Source organism: Coregonus clupeaformis, chromosome 8, assembly GCF_020615455.1.
Source record: "Coregonus clupeaformis isolate EN_2021a chromosome 8, ASM2061545v1, whole genome shotgun sequence".
NCBI classification, from domain to species: domain Eukaryota; kingdom Metazoa; phylum Chordata; class Actinopteri; order Salmoniformes; family Salmonidae; genus Coregonus; species Coregonus clupeaformis.
Window position 1 is genome coordinate 29,790,893 of NC_059199.1, and position 24,940 is coordinate 29,815,832.

A 24,940-nucleotide genomic window follows, 5' to 3' on the forward strand; every position below is an offset into this window, starting at 1 on the left:
GCCGATAGATAGTATTTGAATTGTTGTCGACCAGTTGTTTTATACCCATCCTACAGAGTCATATTTTAAGTCACTGAAGCTGTGACAGTCGTTGGTTATGGATATACCGATAGGGAATTAGTGGAGAGGTTCGGTTGGGGTGCCAATAGGCGCAAACAGCTGCGTCAAAATGGATGCCCAGTTCCCCCATGTTGATATGGGTTAGGAAGGTTGTCACAACCTAATAATCGAGCATGCCAGTGCATGATTGTAACAGAAAATCTTGCTTATTTCTATCTTCCATTTTGACTCGGTGTAGTGATGTCACAGACTACCAAAACCCTATTGATTAGTCATGGCAAAAATGACAAAATGTTCAATCCATCATTGTACACAGTGCATTCGGAAAGTATTCAGACCCCTTGACTTTTTCCACATTTTGTTACATTACAACCTTATTCTAAAATTGATTAAATAGTTTTTTTTCTTCTCATCAATCTACACACAATACCTGATAATGACAAAGCAAAAACAGGTTTGTAGAAAAACGGAAATATTGGATTTACAAAAGTATTCAGACCCTTTACTCAGTACTTTGTTGAAGCACCTTTGGCAGCGATTACAGCCTCGAATATTCTTGGGTATGACATTACAAGCTTGGCACACCTGTATTTGGGGAGTTTCTCCCATTCTTCTCTGCAGATCCTCTCAAGCTCTGCCAGGTTGGATGGGGAGTGTCGCTGCACAGCTATTTTCAGGTCTCTCCAGAGATGTTAGATCGGGTTCAAGTCCGGACTCTGGCTGGACCACTCAAGGACATTCAGAGACTTGTCCCGAAGCCACTCTTGCGTTGTCTTGGCTGTGTGCTTAGGGTCGTTGTCCTGTTGGAAGGTGAACCTTTGCCCCAGTCTGAGGTCCTGAGCGCTCTGGAGCAGGTTTTAATCAAGGATCTCTCTGTACTTTGCTTTGTTCATCTTTCCCTCGATCCAGACTAGTCTCCCAGTCCCTACCGCTGAAAAACATCCCCACAGCATGATGCTGCTACCACCATGCTTCACCGTAGGGACGGTGCCAGGTTTCCTCCAGACGTGACACTTGGAGGTTTCATCATACCAGATAATCTTGTTTCTCATGGTCTGAGAGTCCTTTTAGGTGCCTTTTGGCAAACTCCAAGCGGCTGTCATGTGCCTTTTACTGAGGATTGGCTTCTATCTAGCCACTCTACCATAGAGGCCTGATTGGTGGAGTGTTGCAGAGATGGTTGTCCTTACATCATTTAGCAGACGCTCTTATCCAGAGCGACCTACAAATTGGTGCATTCAACTTATGATAGCCAGTGGGACAACCACCTTTTTTTAAATTTAATTTTTTTATGGGGGTTGGGGGAAGAAGGATTACTTTATACTATTCCAGGTATTCCTTAAAGAGGTAGGGTTTCAAGTGTCTCCGGAAGGTGGTCAGTGACTCCGCTGTCCTGGCGTCGTGGGGGAGCTTGTTCCACCATTGGGGTGCCAGAGCAGCAAATAGCTGACTGGGCTGAGCGGGAACTGTGCTTTCGTAGAGGTAGGGGAGCTAGCAAGCCAGAGGTGGATGAACGTAGTGCCCTCGTTTGGGTGTAGGGTATGATCAGAGCCTAAAGGTAAGGAGGTGCCGTTCCCCTCACAGCTCTGTAGGCAAGCACCATGGTCTTGTAGTAGATGCAAGACTAAACTGGAAGCCAGTGGAGTGTGCGGAGGAACGGGGTGACATGAGAGAACTTGGGAAGGTCGAACACCAGACGGGCTGTGGCGTTCTGGATAAGTTGTAGAGGTTTAATGGCACAGGCAGGGATCCCAGCCAACAGCTAGTTGCAGTAATCCAGACGGGAGATGACAAGTGCCTGAATTAGGACCTGTGCTGCTTTCTGTGTAAGGTAGGGTCGTACTCTGCGAATGTTGTAGAGCATGAACCTGCAGGATCAGGTCACCGTTTTGATGTTAGCGGAGAACGACAGGGTGTTGTCCAGGGTCACGCCAAGGTTCTTTGCACTCTGGGAAGAGGACACAATGGAGTTGTCAACCGTGATGGCGAGATCATGGAGCGGGCAGTCCTTCCCCTGGAGGAAGAGCAGCTCCGTCTTGCCAAGGTTCAGCTTGAGGTGGTGATCCGTCATCCATACTGATATGTCTGCCAGACATGCAGAGATGCGATTCGCCACCTGGTTATCAGAAGGGGGAAAGGAGAAGATTAGTTGTGTATCGTCAGCGTAGCAATGATAGGAGAGGCCATGTGAGGATATGACAGAGCCAAGTGACTTGGTGTATAGGGAGAATAGGAGAGGGCCTAGAACTGAGCCCTGGGGGACACCAGTGGTGAGAGCACGTGGTGCGGAGACAGCTTCCGCCACGCCACTTGGTAGGAGCGACCGGTCAGGTAGGACGCGATCCAGGAGTGAGCCGCGCCGGAGATGCCCAGCTCGGAGAGGGTGGAGAGGAGGATCTGATGGTTCACAGTATCAAAGGCAGCAGACAGGTCTAGAAGGACAAGAGCAGAGGAGAGAGAGTTAGCTTTAGCAGTGCGGAGAGCCTCCGTGACACAGAGAAGAGCAGTCTCAGTTGAATGACCAGTCCTGAAACCTGACTGGTTTGGATCAAGAAGGTCATTCTGAGAGAGATAGCAAGAGAGTTGGCTAAAGACGGCACGCTCAATAGTTTTGGAAAGAAAAGAAAGAAGGGATACTGGTCTGTAGTTGTTGACATCAGTGGGATCGAGTGTTGGTTTTTTTGAGAAGGGGTGCAACTCTCGCTCTCTTGAAGACGGAAGGGACATAGCCAGCGGTCAAGGATGAGTTGATCAGCGAGGTGAGGTAGGGGAGAAGGTCACCGGAGATGGTCTGGAGAAGAGAGGAGGGGATGGGGTCAAGCGGGCAGGTTGTTGGGCGGCCTGCAGTCACAAGTCGCAAGATTTCATCTGGAGAGAGAGGGGAGAAAGAAGTCAAAGCATAGGGTAGGGCAGTGTGAGCAGGACCAGCAGTGTCATTAGACTTAACAAACGAGGATCGGATGTCGTCAACCTGTGGCAAAGAGCTTCCTAGGGTTAGAGGCAGATGCTTGGAATTTAGAGTGGTAGAAAGTGGCCTTAGCAGCAGAAACAGATGAAGAAAATGTAGAGAGGAGGGAGTGAAAAGATGCCAGGTCGGCAGGGAGTTTAGTTTTCTTCCATTTCCGCTCCGCTGCCCGGAGCTCTGTTCTGTGAGCTCGCAATGAGTCATCAAGCCACGGAGCTGGAGGGGAGGACCGAGCCGGCCGGGAGGATAGGGGACACAGAGAGTCAAAGGATGCAGAAAGGGAGGAGAGGAGGGTTGAGGAGGCAGAATCAGGAGATTGGAGGGAGAAGGATTGAGCAGAGGGAAGAGATGATAGGATGGAAGAGGAGAGAGTAGTGGGAGAGAGAGAGCGAAGGTTGCGGCGGCGCATTACCATCTGTGTAGGGGCAGAGTGAGTAGTGTTGGAGGAGAGCGAGAGAGAAAAGGATACAAAGTAGTGGTCAGAGACATGGAGGGGAGTTGCAGTGAGATTAGTAGAAGAGCAGCATCTAGTAAAGATGAGGTCAAGCGTATTGCCTGCCTTGTGAGTAGGGGGGGACGGTGAGAGGGTGAGGTCAAAAGAGGAGAGGAGTGGAAAGAAGGAGGCAGAGAGAAATGAGTCAAATGTAGATGTAGGGAGGTTGAAATTCCCCAAAACTGTGAGGGGTGAGCCATCCTCAGGAAAGGAACTTATCAAGGCGTCAAGCTCATTGATGAACTCTCCAAGGGAACCTGGAGGGCGATAGATTACAAGGATATTAAGCTTAAATGGGCTAGTGACTGTGACAGCATGGAATTCAAATGAGGAGATAGACAGATGGGTTAGGGGAAAAATTGAGAATGTCCACTTGGGAGAGATGAGGATTCCTGTGCCACCACCCCTCTGACCAGATGCTCTCGGGTATGCGAGAACACATGGTCAGACGAGGAGAGAGCAGTAGGAGTAGCAGTGTTTTCAGTGGTAATCCATGTTTCCGTCCAGCGCCAGGAAGTCGAGGGACTGGAGGGTAGCATAGGCTGGGATGAAGTCAGCCTTGTTGGCAGCAGAACGGCAGTTCCAGAGGCTGCCTGAGACCTGGAACTCCAGGTGTGGGGGTGCGTGCAGGGACCACCAGGTTAGAGAGGCAGCAGCCACGCGGTGTGAGGCGTTTGTGTAGCCTGTGCGGAGAGGAGAGAACAGGGATAGGCAGAGGCATAGTTGACAGGCTGTAGCAAATGGCTACAATAATGCAGAGGAGATCGGAATGAAATGAACTAAACATCTGGGAAAGGAGAGAGTAAAAACCAAAACTCCCAAATATAACTCTCCCAACTTCCACTTTAGAAATTATAATTGTTGTAAACTACAGCGGTTCAATGTTTCTAGGAATAGACTAACTTAGTTTATTCAGCTAGCAACTTGGTACCATATTCTTCCGTGAAAACCGTCCAGGTTACCGAATCCTATGACGCCAAAGCTAACTAGCATGCCAGCCTCCAATAACACGGTTTAGCACCAATACTCGGTTACAACAAACCACCAGTGTGTTAACACGCCAAGCAGATCATTTGTGTCCGTGTCTAACGTTGTGTAAAGTTTTGGGTTAGTTTTGACAGATTGAGTGAGTACGTCGTCAACTTATTCAGCCAGTTAGTTAGCTAGAATAGTTAGCATACTAGCTAGCCATTGCTCTCTGCCAACGAGCTAACCCCTCCTCCCACGGCACGAACACACAGACAGCCAAGCTAACGTTAACTAGTCACCCATGTCCCAAATTCCCTTGAACGACTCTGGTTACCAGTATGTAAAAACAAAACAAAAATAAATGTAGGTTATAACTTACCCTTAGTAGCTACTGTTAGCCAGTTAAGTGCAAAGCTAGCCACTGAATCGATTCAGCCAGTTCGCGTCTGTCCCAACGGAGAGAACGCGTCTCCAAATATTAAAGCTAGGTCGTTCCAGCTATTGTTTAATTAGCTATCCAGGTAGCTACATTTCGAGTACAGTAGCTACTAACTACCTAACGTTAATGCTTCAGATAATGAGGTTAGAAAAACAGCTGAATGGTAGGTAGCTAGCTGGCATAATTACAGGTACTTTTTGTTGGTGCGGTCATCTTCAGGACAGGAATACCGGCTTACTTAACGGAGGAATAAACACACATGTTCATCGTTGGTGTTTCAACCAGAACGCGGGAAAAATGCCCTTTGTTTATTTTCGCACATGCGCAGTTGTACATCTCTCATAGGGCATAACTGTACCAGTGTAAGAACACAATTTATAGCATATTAGTCTATATGTTAACACCCCCACTTGCTCTTATACTGTACAAGTCGTATTCAACCTAACTATCAACACATTTAGCTTACAGTTATACATCTCACAAATGTCAGTTTACATTCCAAACATATAACCCAAGAATTTTTCATTTTTGAACTTCGTTACAGGTTTAGTCAAAACATCTGCAACCATGTCTGCCGTTGGACAATATTCAATACTTATTTTGCCATCACTGAGCGCAGATCGAATGAAATGATATCTGATGTCAACATGTTTACATCTCTGACGACATACTGGGTTCTTTGACAGAGCAATTGCACCTTGGTTATCTTCAAAGATTGTTACTGGTGCATATTGGCACTCACTATCCATCTGGCCCAATAACTGTACAAGGTACAAACTTTCTTGTGTAGTAGCAGCCAGTGCCATGTACTCTGCTTCACATGTAGATAAAGCTACTGTTGGCTGCTTCTTAGACCTCCATGAAATAACAGGTCCACATTTAGTTAAACTAAAACAATACCCTGTTATGCTTCGTCTGTCACTTTGATCTGCTGCCCAATCAGCATCACTATATGCTACGAGGTTGAGTTTTTCCACCCCCTTTTTGTAACACAACTCCTGATTCATTGTCCCCTTCAAGTACCTCAACACATGTTTAGCTGTTATCCAGTGTTGCTCTTTTGGTTCTGATAGGTATTGTGACAGCTTGCTGACAATCCAGCTGATATCCGGTCTTGTACATGTCATAACATATATCAAGCTGCCTATCACTTCACGATACCTTTTTTGAATCAATAGGTTCACCATCACCATCAAAGTTTTTTTTTTTCACATGGTGTTGACCTTGTTTTACAGTCTGACATACCAAACCTTTCCAGTATCTTGGTTATGTACCTTGTTTGGCTCATCTTTATTTTCCCTTCACTTTGTGTAAAATCAATGCCTAGGAAATGTCTAAGCCTCCCAAGATCTTTCATCTTAAATTTTTCACTTAACATTTCTTTTACACTTGTGAGTGAGTCACTATCACTAGCAGCGATAATTAGATCATCGACCCAAATTATCAAAATGATCCTTTCTGTTGCAGTTTGTTTTGTTGTAAACACAGTGATCAGCTGGGTTCTGTGTAAAACCATTTTCACTAAGGTGATCATGCAACATTTTGTTCCAGTTCCTTCCCTGACTGTTTCAGGCCGTACAGTGACTTGTTCAGTTTGCAGACTAGTTGCTCACCTGTATCTGACCTGACTTCAAAACCCTCTGGTTGCTCCATGTACACTTCACAGTCAATAGGAGCATGTAGATATGCTGTTTTGACATCCATCTGATGTAACTCTAAGTCATACTGAGCTGCTAGCTGCATCAAACAACGTACTGATGTCATATTTGCAGTTGGAGAAAAAGTCTCCTTATAGTCTATTCCTGCCACTTGACTATATCCCTTTGCAACATATCTTGCCTTGTATGTCTCAGTCTCATCTGAATTGTTTTTGACCGCATAGACCCACCTGCCCCCACTGCATTTTTACCCTCTGGCAGTGTGGTCAATGTGAATGTATCATTTTCCCTAAGGGAATCCATCTCCTCCTTCATAGCAGTAGCCCAAATCTCTGATTTTGGTGAAATCATTGCTTCTTTGAAGGTTTGTGGTGCATTGCACATTACTCTGTAGCAGTAGTCAACACTAGGTGGTATCTGGTCATCACACTTCACTTTACACTCATAGTCTTTTAAGTACTGTGGCTTCTTCCTCTCTCTGTCTGGATAGTGTGGACTCTGACTATCTGAAGTCTCGATTTGCACATCTTGTGTCTCTTCGGAATTTTGATCTGCCATCTTGGCTTTTGGCATGGGGGATTGAAATCTCTCCCCACGAAGATCATCACTCATTTCCAAATCTGTCTGAGTTTGGCGTTCGACTACACCTTTTGTAATCGAACTTGACTAATCTGTTTTTAAGAACTTTTCCAGTGTCTGGGTAGTAGACTAGGTATGCTGGACTATTTTTATCATACCCGACAAAAATACCCTTTTCACATCTTGAGTCCAACTTTTTCTTGTTCTGTCTGTATGCATAGCAAACAGATCCAAATTCTTTCATCTTTGAAAGATCAGGCTTTCTCCCAGTAAACATGTAGTGTGGAGTCTGTCCTACACGCTTATTGTAACACCTATTGCGAATTACTGCAGCAGTCATTACAGCATATGTCCACAATTTCTTTGGTAGGTTGCTCTCAAGTAGCATGCATCTTGCCATTTCAAACAGTGTTCTCCAATTTCTCTCAGCGGTCCCATTTTGATGGGGTGAGTAAGGGGCTGAAGTTTCATGTCTTATGGCATTCTTACTGAGTAGTGACTGGAACTCTTTGGCTGTGTACTCTGTGCCATTATCTGACCTGACACACTTTATTTTTCCATAAGGGCCACATCAGCAATAAACTTCTCAGTAGCTTTTACAGTATCACTTTTTGCTTTTAGGAAATACACAAAAACTGCCCCTGAATAATCATCCGTAAATGCTAGAGTATATCTGAACCCATCTTTCGCCTCTGGCTCAATAGGGCCAGCCAAATCAGTGTGCACAAGCTCAAGAGCTGCTTTTGCCTTTTCATCAGGCTCTCTGTTTCTGCTCTGAACAAATTTTCCCTGTGTGCAGATTTCACAGTTGAGGGTAGATTTGTCAATCTTACCTGTGATTTTCATTCCCTCTGTCACATTTTCTAACTTTGACACATCCTCAAAATTACAGTGGCCAAGAATTTTGTGCCATGTGTGAATATCATAGCACCCATGACATCCATCATCATTTTCATCACTTACAGTGTTAAGATAGTAAAGTCTATCGTACTCTCGATGTCAAAAGTGGTACCGTTCTTGTGGATGAGCTTGTTACACCCTGTCGAAAGTTGACTGAAGCTCCGTTGGCTGTCGCTGCTTTAACAGAGAAAATGTCCTGTGGAAACGACGGCACGTACAGCGCCTTCGTCAGCGTTGTTTTCACCCGACGACCCGTGTTGTCTCTCAGGTAAACCTCCGCTGCACCTCTCCTCTCCGCGACACCATTCGTTCTTGTTCCATCAGCCAGCTCCACGGAATGTTTTTCCGGTTTGAAAGTCTCGTCAAACTCCTTAAACTTCCCGATGTCCGTGACTATATGTGACGTTGCTCCCGTATCAACCATCAGCCCTTTATGTTTCAGTCCACGAAGCTGACAGTCACTTATTTTGAATGCAAATGTGTGGCCTTCAGCATCTGTTGCTTGTTTCACATTGTCTCTTCCTTTTCGTCTGCAATTTGCGTCAGTATGAGTGGAGCGCTTGCAAAAACTACACCACTGTCTCCGTTCTCTGTGCTCTCCAGTAACAGTACATTCCCGGGCCTTGTGCCCTTTCTGGCCACAGTTGAAGCAGGTTATCTCGGTCCCTTTATCTCTTCCTCTTGGCCAGCTAACTTTATTGTTACTTGCCTTCATCACGTTGTCGTCAGTGGAAATGGCGCTAAACTTCTCGGTGCTTTCATAGCTCCTCAACTTGGTTTTGAACTTGCCATAAGTTGTTGGCTCGTCACTCTGCGTTATGTGGATGGCAAAGCGGCTTAAATGATTCGGGCAAACCTTTCAGAATCATTGCAATCAACAGCCCGTCACTTAAAGTCTCTTCAGCATTCCTCAGTGCTGTAATAGCCGTCTCAGCACGAATGATATAATCCGTAACACTTTCGTCACTGGCTTTCTGAAGAGAAGTTAGCTCAGTGTAGAGGCTAATCACACGTGGCTTCCCCTTTACCCGCATAATGTTCCCTCAATATCTTCATACGCTTTTCTCCCATCATCTGCTGCTTCTCTCATTATCAGGGAAAGACTTTTATCATCCAAAACCTGTATCAATTCGGCGTAGGCTTCTTCATTTTTCTCTCCGTCTTCTTCATCTTCATCCACGCTCAATATGGTGGCCTTTAGCCCTAGCAAACGCAAGTGTCCCAAAAACCGTCTCCCATAACTCGTAGTTTTTTTCATCTCCGTCGAAACATAATCTATTCCATCGGCTTCCATGTTCCCTCCTGGGCCCATAACCTGTTGGTGCGGTCATCTTCAGGACAGGAATACCGGCTTACTTAACGGAGGAATAAACACACATGTTCATCGTTGGTGTTTCAACCAGAACGCGGGAAAAATGCCCTTTGTTTATTTTCGCACATGCGCAGTTGTACATCTCTCATAGGGCATAACTGTACCAGTGTAAGAACACAATTTATAGCATATTAGTCTATATGTTAACACTTTTTCTTAAGCGTTAAATAACATTGGAAACAACTATCCACAGTTGCTAATAGTTACCAGTAGCTACCCGCTAGCTAGCTAGCTAGCTTTATTGGTCCAGTTAGTGATTGTAGAGGATTTACTAACGCGTTAGTTCTATTAGCTATGCTGACTATGACGTTACTTTAGCTAATATGGTGACAACAATGTAGGCTGTGTGGAGCGGTTTGGCTTGGAATGTTTTTTTCGCTTGATCACATACAGCTGATGTGTTGTGCATTGAAGTCCACAAGGGTCATTCTAACAGGTGAGAGGAAGAGAGCGCATAGATGTGAGAAGGAATACAACGTGGCTGCAATGAAAGTGTACTGTGTTTACGCGTGATCAGTGGTGTATTCATTTTCCGATTCTGTTGAAAAACGTTTCTTAAACGGAACAAAACGGAGATAAACATGCCTGAATTTATCCAATAGAAACTCTAATTTGCAACTGTTGGACTAATGATTACACCCTATATCAGCTAGATGCAGGCAAGAGTGTGCAAGGCGGTATTGAATGTCACTGTCTGTCCAAATTTGTCTCTCGACCTGTGTGCACCTACATTGTAAACTTAGGATGCAGTAGGAAGATGAACCACCAAAGGCTCCTGTGATGCATATCTTGTAACGTCTCAGGCTGCTTGATTTGAGCTCTAATACAATGATTTGGAGTTCTCATAGGACAGGTTCTGTACCCCTATCTGCATGCTTTTGAATCTCTCCCAATGTCTCTTTGAATCTCTCCCAGTGGCAATGTCTAGTCTTTGATCAAGCGATGAAGACTGTATTTCAACCATGAAATGTGATTACCTTGATGGATACAACATGAATGAATCAGTAACCAAACCCAAACCAAGTCTGCTCATAGTGTATTTTACTGTCTTATTGTGATTAAAGTTCAGACGATAAATTGCCTTTTGTATGCATTATGGCCGTAAACACAGGCACATACACTGAGTATACAAAAATTTAAGAACATCTTCCTAATATTGAGTTGCACCCCCACTTTTGCCCTCGGAACAGCCTCAATTCGTTGGGTCATGGACTCTACAAGGTGTCGAAAGCGTTCTACAGGGATGCTGGCCAATGTTGACTCCAATCAGTGGCGGTCTGTGCCGTTTAATATGAGGGAGGACGACTTTTTTTCATGAGCATGGCCTTATGTCATGAGCATGGCCTTATTTCTATTACAGCATATTGGATGACTGTCATTCATATTCCATTCACCCGGTTCAATGTTACAGCGATAGGTTTCGGCTACTACATGATATTCAAAATTTCCCTACACCCATCATGAGGTTGCTACAACCTAGCCTATGAATGAAAGTTTACAACGTAGGTGCACACAGGCCGAGAGACACACTCTTGCCTGTATCTAGCTGATATAGGATGTAATCATTAGTCCAACCATTGCAAACAAGAGTTTCTAATGGACAAATTCAAGTATGTTTATCCCCGTTTTGTTCCGTTTGCTTCTGTTTAAGTAACTTATTTCAACAGACTAGGCGGAATGAATACACCCCTGATCGTGCATAGACACACAGCCATGTTGTGTTCCTTCTCGCATCCATGCGCTCTCCTCCTCTCACCTATTCCCTTCGCTTTTGGACTTCAATGCACAACACATCAGCTGTATGTGACCACGCAAAATAACCTTTCCAAGCCAAACTGCTACACACAGCCTACATCGTTGTCACCATATTAGCTAAAGTAACGTCATAGTCAGCAAAAACAATAGAACTAACGCGTTAGTAAACCCGCAACAATCATGCAGTAACGTTACAGTGTACAGTCAGTAAGCAGTTACACCGGCGGGCCCCGGTGGCAATACATTTGTAAAACCAAAAGCTTAAATTGACTTGGAAGAGTTCCAGTGTTGTGTTGGATAGTCATAGCCAGCTAGCTAACATAGCATCCCTCTGTTTGAGCAGGGTGTTTCAGTAGGCTAAACTAGCTAGCTGCATTTGTTAGCTAAGTAAGTGAACTGAAAGTGAAAAAAAAGACAATCTCTCTCTATATATATTTCTCTCTTGCTTTTCCTTCATTTTGGAAGAAATGAATTTGTTCAAAACTGTTCAACTATTGTCTTTCTCTCTCTTTGAGTCAACTACTCACCACATTTTATGCACTGCAGCGCTAGCTAGCTGTAATTTATGCTTTCAGTACTAGATTAATTCTCTGATCCTTTGATTGGGTGGACAACATGTCAGTTACATTTACATTTTTAGTCATTTAGCAGACGCTCTTATCCAGAGCGACTTACAGTTAGTGAGTGTATACATTTTCATACTGGCCCCCCGTGGGAAACGAACCCACAACCCTGGCGTTGCAAGCGCCATGCTCTACCAACTGAGCTACAGGGGACAGTTCATGCTGCAAGAACTCTGATAGGTTGGAGAACGTCCTCCGGAGGTTGTCATAATTACTGTGTAAGTCTATGGAAGGGGGTGAGAACCAGGAGCCTCCTAGGTTTTGTATTGAAGTCAATGTACCCAGAGGAGGACGGAAGCTAGCTATCCTCCGGCTACACCATGGTGCTACCCTACAGAGTGCTGTTGAGGCTACTGTAGACCTTCTTTGCACTCTTGTGTTTTAATAAATTATTTGGTGATGTGATTATATTTTAGTATAGTTTTATCTAAAAAGGATAACTTTTTCAATGTTTTACCATTTCACTGACGAGGATGGTCCTCCCCTTCCTCCTCTGAGGAGCCTCCACTGACTCCACTGCTTCCCACAGTTGTGTCAAATTGGCTGGATGTCCATTGGGTGGTGGACCATTCAAATCCAATCCAATCAAATGTTATTTGTCATATACACGTGTTTAGCAGATGTTATTGCGGGTGTAGCGAAATGCTTGTGCTTCTAGCTCTGACAGTGCAGTAATATCTAACAAGTAATATCTAACAAGTAATATCTTGATACATACAGGAAACTGTTGAGCGTGAAAACCATGCGTTTGATGTATTAGATACCATTCCACTTATTCCGCACCAGCCATTAACACGAGCCCATTCTCCCCAATTAAGGTGCCACCAACCTCCTGTGACACATACACAATCCATGTCTCAATTGTCTCAAGGCTTAAAAATCATTCTCCCCTTCATCTACACTGATTGAAGTGGATTTAACAAGTGACATCAATATGGGATCATAACTTTCACCTGGTCAGTCTATGTCATGGAAAGAGCAGGTGTTCCTAATGTTTTGTATACTCAGTGTATATAGACATACTGTATAACAGGCATAGAAACACATACAGGCACATATATGGCACATAATATAACACATTTAGTATCATGGACCATTTCTCCTCTAAGGACGTTCTCAGGGCTGTGGTCTGTAGTCTCTCTGACCATCACGGCACCTGGGGCCACAGGGCCACTGTCATGCGCTTTTCATAGAAACGACCATGTGAGGTCCCTCTCACTGTGGCAGTGTACTCTCACAAGGCTTGTATTGTCCATGACAAGAGAAAGAGGGAGAAATGTAAAGAGCGTTTGGGAGAGAGAGATGAAAGGAGAGACAGAAAGAGTGAAAGAGAGGTTGGGTGTGGAGGGAGTAATTGAGAGAGGGAATGGTAGAGGAAGAAAGCATGTTTGGGTGCCTTTACATTATGACCTATCACTGACTGTAAAATAGAGACCTTGTAGCAGTCTTAAGGGTAAGCAGCAGGAGGCAGGCGGGTAGAGGTGGTTAGATTTATTTACAAAATGGAGTTAATGTTCCGAAGCTATGTTTATCACTGTACATATTTACAAAGTTCAGACTTCAAACTTCAATATTTAAAAGAAAAAGCCTTCAATCAGATTTAAAAAAAAATGTCTTTACCATAAAAGACACAGGTGGGGTCTACCTGGCTCGAATGCAGCCTTCCTGTTGAGATACAAAAAACGATCTGAGAAGAAAATCCCCAAGTGGGCGTTTACTGTAAATACTGTACACTTGGTCACTCCTTGGACCATACCATGTCAAAATGACAGAAATGCATTTGAAACATTAAATGGGGAAACAAAACACTCTCAAATGGTGGGAATTTGGAGAGCGGACTACCTATAGGAGACACCTAGTAAAGTAGCCTGGTTTTAAACCATAACCAATAGGTCCTGATTAGAAAAACCTTACATTCTGGACCATGATATACATATCCTGGCTATTATCATTTTGATCATGTTCATGTGGAATATACAAAGCTTGAGTGCAAAATATTTAGGGAGCTTTGCCCAACCATATAATTATGGCAGCCTTGCACTTCATTCTCTGTTTTCATGTTTGATTGTGGCGTACCCTCAAGTAGCTAACAGTGATATTATCTGAGTTCATGAATTCCTATGGAGTTGTGGCTTAGCTTGTGGTGCAGGTAGGATACCAGCTGGCACCAGGAAGCCCAATTCACTGCAATACTCAAAGTTACTAGGGCAGCACTGACGCTTTCAAAGCCTAAAATTGTGGATTTAGGATAAGCTGACCACACTGTGTATTAACCCAACCTTTTTCTATGTAAAATATTGACTGGTCATGGATCTGTTTTCTGAGACTCTCTGTGTTTGTCTTGCAGTATGGACGGTCAGACAGCTACTGTGTGGCCACCACGACGGAGAAGGATGAGAAGAAGTCCCCCAAGAAGGCGGACTCCAAGGCGGACAAGAAGACCAAGGACATGGATGAACTGAAGAAGGAAGTTCCCTTGGTATGTAGTGCATAATTCCTACTTCCTGTTTCTTGTCAGTGCACCATGCCCTACAGCAGTGTGTCCTGCAACCTCCAGTCCTGGGACCGGCACTGGTCCCTGGGATGTTGCTAACTGGTCCCTCAGATGGTTAGCTGAGACCAATTTAGTACAATTTAAAGTGCTAGTTTTAATCTAAGGAGGAAGGACCATAACTTGCCGGACCCTGGTATAATAAAAGGTTGAGAAACACTATTCTAAAGAGCACCCACTGGGCACAGACGTCAATTCAATGTCTATTCCACGTTGGTTCAACGTCATTTCATTGAAATTACGTGGAATCAATGTTGATTCAACCAGTGTGTTCCCAGTCTATACCAGTGTGTTTCTTTGTAAATTCTGTTTGGGACAACAAAAAAGTTTTAAAAAGATGACTTCTCAGATTATTGGAAAATTGATTTTGGCAGCCTGTATTCCTACAAAAATCTATTTTATTGTTGGCAGTAAGCAAATCTCATGTGTGTCAAACAAAGGATTTATTTTTTTATGAATAGTAGTTTGTGGTTAGAGGCAATGCCAATGTAAACTAAGGAGGATTTACTCTGTTACGAGGCATACGTCCAAACCATGAGAATATGAATATCCCTCTGAAACACAGCCGGAAAATGTCTCAAGCGCAATTCACAATCTAATTGGCCATTCCCTCCCCTACCCTGAACGACGCTGGGCCAATTGTGCGCCGCCCCACGGGTCTCCCGGTCGCGGCCGGCTACGACAGAGCCTGGATTCGAACTAGCCTCCGGAGTGGCACAGTGGTCTAAGGCACTGCATCGCAGTGCTAGCTGTGCCACTAGAGATCCTTGTTCGAATCCAGGCTCTGTCGTAGCCGGCCGCGACCAGGAGACCCGTGGGGGGGCGCACAATTGGCCCAGCGTCGTCCAGGGTAGGGGAGGGAATGGCCGGCAGGGATGTAGCTCAGTTGGTAGAGCATGGCGTTTGCAACGCCAGGGTTGTGGGTTCGATTCCCACGGGGGGTATGAAAAAAATAAAAAAAATAATGTATGCACTCACTAACTGTAAGTCGCTCTGGATAAGAGCGTCTGCTAAATGACGTAAATGTATTTGCAAATATTTAGTTAAAACTATAGATTTATTCAAGGTTTTTAACTTTTCTCTTTTAGACGGAACACAAGATGTCCATCGAGGAGGTATGCCAGAAGTATGCTACTGATATAGTCCAGGTAAGTTCATCACCTCAAGAGTTTTCTCAAAACCTGAGTTGGGGCTTTTAAAATTAAATACATTATAACCTTAATGGTAATATCAGTTATCACACAAAATATCTAGCTAGCCAACAACCACAAATGATGCCCAAGGTTATATCCTTTTAACAGCAATCCCTCTCCTTCCTCTCTCCCTCTCCGCCCTTTCTCGCCCCCTCCTCAGGGTCTGACCAATGCTAAGGCTGCTGAGTACCTGGCTCGAGATGGCCCCAACGCCCTCACGCCTCCCCCCACCACCCCAGAGTGGGTCAAGTTCTGTCGCCAGCTGTTCGGTGGCTTTTCCATCCTGCTGTGGACTGGCGCCATCCTCTGTTTCCTGGCCTACGCCATCCAGGCCGCCACCGAGGATGAGCCCGCCGGAGACAATGTGAGTGACAGACCCACACAAAATGGCCACCATCGTCACTTGGCAGGGGATAAAGGGATGCAAGGGTATACATGTCCTTTTTGGTTCAGCTTAATGTAGTGTTTCCAAAATGGAGCATTAGGATTCAACTTGTGGGGTTGTGGCTGATTCCTACTTGGCACTAAAAGATTTGGGAAACTCAATTAAGTGTCTAGTGTTGATATGAGTCAATTTCCCATGTGTTTTTTAGATCCAGCTATATGCCTCAACCAACCTCAAATGAATGGGAAATATAGACACCATCTAAAATGATAAATGGTTAAATAATATTTATGTCTCTCTCTCCTTGCTCTCTCTCTCCAGTTGTACCTGGGTAATACAAAGAGGCATTTGAATTTCATTGAATTTCTCAATGATTTATTTCCTATCCTATATATTTCCATTAATTCAAAGTCAAATTCAAATAATTCTGCATCCCGTGTACTATTTCAATTCAAATTCAAGAACTGAATTGGAATTCATTAGCCATTCTCAATTCATTTCTGAATTGACCCCAACCCTGCATGGCTTTTGGTATTTTAGATCCAGCTATATGCTTTAACCAACCCTAAATGAATTAAAAAGCTAGGCACCATAATAACACTATCAAACAATTAAGTTCAATTGTTCTTTCCCAGAAAACAGTGAATGTTCCTACAACGTTAGGTAACGTTCGAATAGAGTCCCAATTTGGTTTTCAACTAACATAGCATGTCAACACCCCATGAATGCTTTTAAAATGTCCTGGGAAAATGTTATTTGATAAATATTAGTAGAAGGACATAATGGTTATAAGAACGTCTGGATAAAATGTTCCAATACTGTTTGTTTTTTACATTGTTTGCTGGGTTCTCTCTCTCCAGTTGTACCTGGGTATCGTTCTCTCGGCTGTGGTCATCATCACCGGCTGTTTCTCCTACTTCCAGGAGGCCAAGAGCTCCAAAATCATGGAGTCCTTCAAGAACATGGTGCCCCAGGTAAACAAACCTCTTCTTCAGTGCTTGACAAGGACTGAAATAGGTTACAGTACACATTTTGGGTGCTGGTACTGTTTATATTTAGGTGCAGGAGCTCTACAATATTTTTGAGCTAATATTCTATAAGAGGAACAGGAGCTCAAGCAGTAGAACATTTGAGGTGCCAGTACTCAGCTCCGGTGAGCTCCTGCCCAAGTCAAGCACTGCTCTTCTTTGATCTCCTTACCACCCTATCCGCTTGTCTCCTACAATACCACCACTTATAGCAGGGTTCCCCAACTGGCGGCCATTCGGCCCACGGGCCGCCAACAATTTATTATTGTTGGAAATAAAAGACTGTAAAAACACCAGCAAATCAGCTCCAAGTGATTTTAATTATGGAAATCTGTTCCAATGTATTCCCACAGGTAATGTAGAGATATATGTGATCGTATATATAAATGTAAGCAAGGTTTGAAATGATTCGGTTTTAGTCAAACGTTATATCTGTTTGGGCTTCTTGCAGTCAATTTGCAGTCTACAAATTATTTGTAATTATGTTCCATCCCCCTGACCATCCGCTCAAGAAAAAATTGTCCCGCGGCCCTGACCATAGGGCTCAGTGTCTGTAATCCTAATTCCAATCCTATTAGTCCCATCATAAGTGTTTTACAAATCTTAATCCTAACTTGTTTTTCTAGATGACTATGGGTGGGGTAGTTGTGGCAGTGACTCAAAATAACCTGTGACCCTAATCCAGATGTTCCCCCCTCAAAACACACATAGCCGACATTGTTGTGGCCATTGTAACCATGGTCAGTTAGTGGTTAGTCTATTCTACATCTTTGTGAGCTAATATGATGCATATTGTCATTCAGTGGTGAGTTAGTAGCCACTCAGACAGTGTCTCATATGTTCAGTCTGAATGTAGTCCATACATACAGCCCATATTTTCTATCCACAGTCCATCTGTAGTCAGTGTCAATGGTTAGTCGGTTACTTTACAGTCTATTATTTATCTGCCAATATCTATGCAATTACATAGTTATAACATAATAACCCATCATTACTGGTTAGTTTATGGTCAGTGATAGTATGTCGTTTGTCTATGATCAGTCTGTGGTTGCTGGTGACCGTTGGTTTTACTGTTACTCCAGTGTTACACCTGTGTTTATAGCCAGTTAATGGTTGGTTTATGGTTCCTACTTCACCATTGGGGTACCTCTGTCCACAGCAAGCGCTGGTGATCCGTGAGGGTGAGAAGATGCAGATCAATGCTGAGGAGGTGGTGGGTGGAGACCTGGTGGAGGTGAAGGGAGGAGACAGGATCCCTGCCGACCTCAGGATCGTCTCTGCTCACGGCTGCAAGGTAAACACACACACACCCACACACACACCCACACACCCACACACACACTCACACACACACACAGCATATGTTTTACTATCGACCTAAAACTGATTTCCATTAAAAATCCTATTTTCCCTAACCATAAACCTAACCCGTACCCTAACCCTAACCCCTGACCCTAATTCTAACCCTAACCCTGATTGTAAACCTAACCCCTAAGCCTAAAATAGCCTAACCCCTCCCACACACACACATAGCTCACATTAAAATATAGCACACACCCCCACAACTACACATTTTACATACAAGTTTTTTAAAAATTGTAAACAAGTTCCCTGGATTTTGTCCTTTTCCTATAGGTGGATAACTCCTCCCTGACTGGCGAATCAGAACCCCAGAGCAGGTCACCTGACTGTACCCATGACAACCCCCTGGAGACCCGCAACGTCGCTTTCTTCTCCACCAACTGTGTTGAAGGTACAGTCGTCTTGGCAACTGCATCCTCTTCATCTCCATCCTCCTCTTCCTCCTGAACCCTTTCCTTCTTCTCATTTCCTCGCCGTAATCATCACTGTCGTCGTCGTCATAACCATCATTCCCCCATCAATCTACTGTTTTCTTTCTTTCTTTCCCTCCCTTTCTGTTTATCCCCTGAACAGGTTGAAGGGGAACATTGTGGCTGCTATAGCAACAAGGCACCCACCATTTTAACAAGCACTCTACCCAGCGCCCACACACACTCTGTCTCTCTCTCCTTCTTTCTTTCACCCTCTCTGTCTGCCTTTTCCTTCCCATCTGTCCATATCTTTTCATCTTTGAGAACTCTCCATCTGGTGTCAATATTAGCTTACCATCTCCCTATGGCTCAGTGGTCTAATGGTACTGTCAATACAGGACGACATACATAAAGGGCTAAAGTCTAGAATCAGATCAGCTTTAACCCGCAGGAACCGACAACTGCATAGCCTTTGTTTAGGCTGACATAAATGCTTATTATTTTGTTTAATTATTTTCAAGGTGAGTGTCATTATTTCTATGTAGCCTACACTTTCTCTTTGTAAACTTCTAACGCGGGTGGGAAGGGCGTGGCTTCGTGACAATAACCACAAGAGCAGCTGCTCACCGATTTGACAGCTCCAACGCAGTTACAGCTCCGACATTGCCTAAACAAAAAACGATAATATGCTATGCAATTTTCGGTTATGGCAGGTTAACGCTAATCTGATTGAATCTAGGCCATCGTTGTCTGATGAAGCTTAGGCCACCTGTAGGCCCCAAATATACTAAAGCGCTATGATTTACCTCATAGAATGGTATATGCCGCCCCCATGTGGTCTGGAACGATGTTTGACATCTGCATTGGTGGCAATAAGAAATACTTCAGTTGTATTTCAGGAAACAACATTTCAGCAATTCACTATTAGAAATGTTTTGAATGATTACTTTAGGGCTATTCATTATAAGGGAGTGATACACAAATTATTATTAAAAACGTATGATTTAATGGCCTCCCGAGTGGCGCAGCGGTCTAAGGCACTGCTGTGACCAGGAGTTTCATAGGGCGGCGCACAATTGGCCCAGTGTCATCCGGGTTAGGGAAGGGTTTGGCCGGGGGTACTTGGCTCATCGCGCTCTAGTGACTCCTTGTGGCGGGCCGGGCGCCTGCAGGCTGACTTCGGTCGTCAGTTGAACAGTATTTCCTCCGACACATTGGTGCAGCTAGCTCCTGGGTTAAGCGAGTGGGTGTTAAGAAGCGTGGCTTGGCGGGTCATGTTTCGACCTTCGCCTCTCCCGAGCCCGTTGGGGAGTTGCAGCGATGAGACAAGATCGTAATCACGAAATTGGGGAGAAAAAGGGGGTAAAAATTACACACAAAAAACCATATGATTTGCACTCAAACTCAGTGTATGGGGGTAACTCAACATCATTTTACGCAACATGATACCACAAATGATATTACAAATCTAATATACTGTAACATGTAAGTCAAGTCATCTAACTTCCTTCTCTCCTCCTCACCGTCACCAGGCACGGCGCGTGGCATCGTGGTGTGCACCGGCGACCGTACCGTCATGGGCCGTATCGCCACCCTCACCTCCGGCCTGGAGTCGGGCAAGACCCCCATTGCCAAGGAAATCGAGCACTTCATCCACCTGATCACAGGCGTGGCCGTGTTCCTGGGCATCACCTTCTTCATCCTGGCCGTCTGCCTGGGCTACAGCTGGCTGGAGGCTGTCATCTTCCTCATCGGCATTATCGTGGCCAACGTGCCCGAGGGCCTGCTGGCTACTGTCACTGTGAGGGGATATTTTGGTGGATTTTTGTGTTGTGTGATGTGGGGTGGGGTTAGAAGGGGTAGTTGGAGGTAGTGAGGAGAGGGGGGTGGGTGTGTGTGTGTGTGTGGTGTGTTTGTGTGTGTGTGTGCAGTAAGGAGAGGTGTGTGTGTGTGTGTGACTGGTGATATGAGTGTAGTTGTTTTTCTGTGTCTGCATTTACAATACATTTTAGTCATTTAGCAGACGCTCTTATCCAGAGCGACTTACAGTTAGTGAGTGCATACATTTGTCATACTGGCCCCCCGTGGGAAATGAACACACAACCCTGGCGTTGCAAGCGCCATGCTCTACCAACTGAGCTACAGGAGACCTAACAGAGATACCTATCTCTGTCTGCTGTGTGTTCCTCTGCTATGTTGGTCTCTGTGTCTCTGTGTCTCTTTCCTCTGTGTTGGTGTCTCGTGTTTTTGTACTTCCGTGTCTGTCTGTCATTCTCTCTTACTCTGTGTGTTCTATCTCTGGGCTAGTATTTCACTGTGTCCCGGTATCATTGTGTAGTTATGCATCTCTTTATCTGTAATAGAGTCTCATGCGTTTGTATCTATGTGTCTTCTGTGATGGTTGTGGTGGTGTATCGTATCTCTGTTAGTGTATCTCTCTCTTTTTCTCTTTCTCTCCATAAAAGGCAGCCCGTTGTGTTTTGTGTACCTGTATCTCTCCTTTTTCTCTCATTCCCTCTCTCCTTCCCTCTCTGTGTCTCTTTTTCAGGCTTTCTCTTTTTTCTCTCATTCCCTCTTTGTGTCTGTGTCTCTTTTTCAGGCTCTCTCTGCGCCTGGGTCATTCAGTGTCAGTGACACCCCCTGGTCAGTTGTCTTCTATGACAACTGTTAAGCGAGACTGATATATGCTAGGCTAATGTTAATGTTAATGCTGGGCTGTTGCCTCTCTCGCTGCTTGGCTAGTAGCCTGTATGAGTCATGATATGTTCCGCCATTTTGAAAGTAGCATGATACACCGGCGCCCACCTTTCACTGCTTTTACTCTGTGCTTGGCTTGCCTACTATTTCTTTCTATCTTTCTGCATTGCACCTCTGGGCTGTGAAATATACTTTAGTATTTCATTTGACTCTAGTGCATTTTAATGTAGTGGGGGGCGGGGAATGTGGACTGACGGGGGTTCACACAACTCTCAAGGGTAGGTGTGTAGTTGTATTGGTATCGGTTTGTCATGGGTTTCTTATCTGTAGATGCAAGTAAGTTGTTGATTGGTTTGAGGGTCTAGGGCATCTACACCTGGAGTTGTGCACCCCGTGTTTTTACTTTTATGACTTGGTACTCATCTTTTATTTTATTCTCCCCAATTCTCTCTCTCCTACTTTCTGTCACCCTGTCTTCTTTTCCCAATCCCTGTTGCTCTCTCTCTCTCTCTCTCTCTCTCTCTCTCTCTCTCTCTCTCTCTCTCTCTCTCTCTCTCTCTCTCTCTCTCTCTCTCTCTCTCTCTCTCTCTCTCTCTCTCTCTCTCTCTCTCTCTCTCTCTCTCTCTCTCTCTCTCTCTCTCTCTCTCTCTCTCTCTCTCTCTCTCTCTCTCTCTCTCTCTCTCTCTCTCTCTCTCTCTCTCTCTCTCTCTCTCTCTCTCTCAGGTGTGTCTGACCCTGACCGCTAAGCGTATGGCTCGTAAGAACTGCCTGGTGAAGAACCTTGAGGCTGTGGAGACCTTGGGCTCCACCTCCACCATCTGCTCTGACAAGACTGGCACCCTGACCCAGAACAGGATGACTGTGGCCCACATGTGGTTCGACAACCAGATCCACGAGGCCGACACCACTGAGGACCAGTCTGGTAAGGGAGAGGGGTTTAAGTTCACTGAACTCATTTATGTTCTTAATATATATATACAATATCAAAGGAACTATATTGGGTTTGCATATTGTGATCACAGTTATTAAGATGGTTGCATCAGTTTATGTGATTTAGATAGCCTTGTATATTGATTGTTCCTTCTTTGGAACTGACTGGAATTAGATATAATTTTGCAAACCAGCATAATGTGGCTTGCAGGCCTGATGTGGCACCCGAGACAGAAGTTTCAGAGCACTGTGTTAATGAATAATTAGGCCATCAAAAATGTTGTTTGTAACGTCTTGTAGCAAACGTCTTGTTTGCATTTTGAATGATAGTACATTTACTTATGCAGGCCTTGATAAACGCTTCAGGGCTGCCTGAGGGCACATGAATGCAACAACCATGTGTCTGTCACTAACAATTCTCCCTCCCTCTCTTCTCCCCAGGCGCCTCCTTCGACAAGAGCTCGGAGACGTGGTTGGCGCTGGCGCGCGTGGCGGCCCTGTGTAACCGGGCGCAGTTCAAAGCAGCTCAGGACCAGCTGCCCATCCTGAAGAGGGATGTGGCGGGTGACGCCTCCGAGTCAGCGCTGCTGAAATGTATCGAGCTGTCCTGCGGCAGCGTCAAACAGATGAGGGAGAAGAACAAGAAGGTGGCCGAGATCCCCTTCAATTCCACCAACAAGTACCAGGTGAGTGAACAATATGGAGAACAAGTGCACACCCTGGATCCCGTAGGTATCAAACATCTCAGAGTAGGAGTGCTGATCTAGGATCAGATCCCACCTATCCATGTGATCTTATTCATTGTGTTATAAAAGGCAAAACAGGTCTAGAGGTGGGTATGACCTGGGTCTGCTTTAGTATAAGATTGTCGTTAACATATCTATAGATCCTGAACCATAGAAAAATAATGATTAGTAACCCTGTCCTGAACTTAGCCAGGGTCAAACAAAAGAGACCCCAATGTTTTACCATTTTACCTAAGCATGTGCTTTGCAGACATAACAGGGACAGTAGTCTTGGTTAGGGTTTAGCCGGAGTGTGGATATGAAGCTAGGGTTAGGGAAAACTAGGGTTTGTATAAGGAGTTTGAATAAGAGGCTGAACACAAGTGTTTTATTGTGCTCCCCCCCCGCCTCCCCCCACCGCCAACCAACAGCTCTCTGTGCATGAGACAGAGGATGAGAACGACAACCGCTACCTGCTGGTGATGAAGGGAGCGCCAGAGAGGATCCTGGACCGCTGCTCCACCATCTTGATCCAGGGCAAGGATCAGCCTATGGACGAGGAGATGAAGGAGGCCTTCCAGAACGCCTACATGGAGCTGGGAGGACTGGGAGAGAGAGTACTCGGTGAGACAGCAGGGTGAGAGGGAGAGAGGACAGAGGGGGGAGGAGGGAGGAAGTCCCGGGGAAAAGAGAGAGTTCCAGAACGCTTACACGGAGCTGGGAGGACTAGGAGAGAGAGTACTTGGTGAGAGAGAGAGGGAGGGATGGATGAGAAGAGGGAAGAGAGGAAGAAATGGGAACCTAAAGAGGCCTTTCAGAACGCACACTAATACTAATGATAATAACAATCTAATACCTCCCCAGGTTTCTGCCACCAGCTAATGCCCGAGGACCAGTACCCCAAGGGCTTTGCCTTCGACTGTGACGATGTCAACTTCACCACAGAGAACCTGTGCTTCGTGGGCCTCATGTCCATGATTGACCCTCCCCGTGCCGCCGTGCCCGACGCTGTGGGCAAATGTCGCTCCGCTGGCATCAAAGTCATCATGGTGACCGGCGATCATCCAATCACAGCCAAGGCTATTGCTAAGGGTGTGGGCATCATCTCTGAGGGCAATGAGACAGTGGAGGACATCGCCTCTCGCCTCAATATCCCCATCAGCCAGGTCAACCCCAGGTAAGAGATATGAGGAAGGAGTGTGTAATATACTCAGTCAGTCACTCAGTCACTCAGTCAGTCACTCAGTCAGTCACTCAGTCACTCAGATACTCAGTCAGTCATTCAGATACTCAGTCAGTCACTCAGTCACTCAGATACTGAGTCTGTCACTCAGATACTCAGTCAGTCACTCAGATACTCAGTTAGTCACTCAGTCACTCAGTCACTCAAATACTCAGTCAGTCAGTCACTCAGATACTCAGTCAGTCATTCAGATACTCAGTCAGTCAGTTAGTCACTCAGTCACTCAGATACTCAGTCAGTCAGTCAGTCACACCCAAATGCTTGAATACACGTATTCACCAAAAACACTAACTTTCTGCATTTCTGTGTGTGTGTATCAGCGATAGCAAACATACTCTCACTCACTCTCTTCCTGTGTGTGTGTGTGTTCCAGGGATGCCAAGGCATGTGTGATCCACGGGACAGACCTGAAGGACCTGTCTCAGGACCAGATGGATGACATTCTGAGGAACCACACTGAGATTGTGTTCGCCAGGACCTCCCCCCAGCAGAAACTCATCATCGTGGAGGGCTGCCAGAGACAGGTGAGGTGCACACACACGCACACACACACACACACACACACACACACACACACACACACACACACTTCCTACATATTCT

At 45.1% G+C, this 24,940-nt stretch overlaps 1 protein-coding gene across 2 annotated transcripts in view; it reads left to right on the forward strand.

Annotated features, from left to right (window-relative positions):
* The window catches only part of LOC121571562 (sodium/potassium-transporting ATPase subunit alpha-3-like), a 30,509-nt gene that overhangs the window by 1,401 nt on the left and 4,168 nt on the right, over nucleotides 1–24,940 (forward strand). For both annotated transcript variants that reach the window (XM_041883096.2, XM_041883097.1), the window contains 12 exons: nucleotides 14,161–14,292; nucleotides 15,453–15,512; nucleotides 15,718–15,921; nucleotides 16,803–16,916; nucleotides 18,130–18,264; nucleotides 18,606–18,723; nucleotides 20,275–20,543; nucleotides 22,163–22,361; nucleotides 22,811–23,055; nucleotides 23,526–23,718; nucleotides 23,959–24,271; nucleotides 24,711–24,861. In XM_041883096.2, the coding sequence (XP_041739030.1) occupies nucleotides 14,161–14,292; nucleotides 15,453–15,512; nucleotides 15,718–15,921; nucleotides 16,803–16,916; nucleotides 18,130–18,264; nucleotides 18,606–18,723; nucleotides 20,275–20,543; nucleotides 22,163–22,361; nucleotides 22,811–23,055; nucleotides 23,526–23,718; nucleotides 23,959–24,271; nucleotides 24,711–24,861 (2,133 nt within the window). The remainder of the gene's footprint in view (nucleotides 1–14,160; nucleotides 14,293–15,452; nucleotides 15,513–15,717; nucleotides 15,922–16,802; nucleotides 16,917–18,129; nucleotides 18,265–18,605; nucleotides 18,724–20,274; nucleotides 20,544–22,162; nucleotides 22,362–22,810; nucleotides 23,056–23,525; nucleotides 23,719–23,958; nucleotides 24,272–24,710; nucleotides 24,862–24,940) is intronic.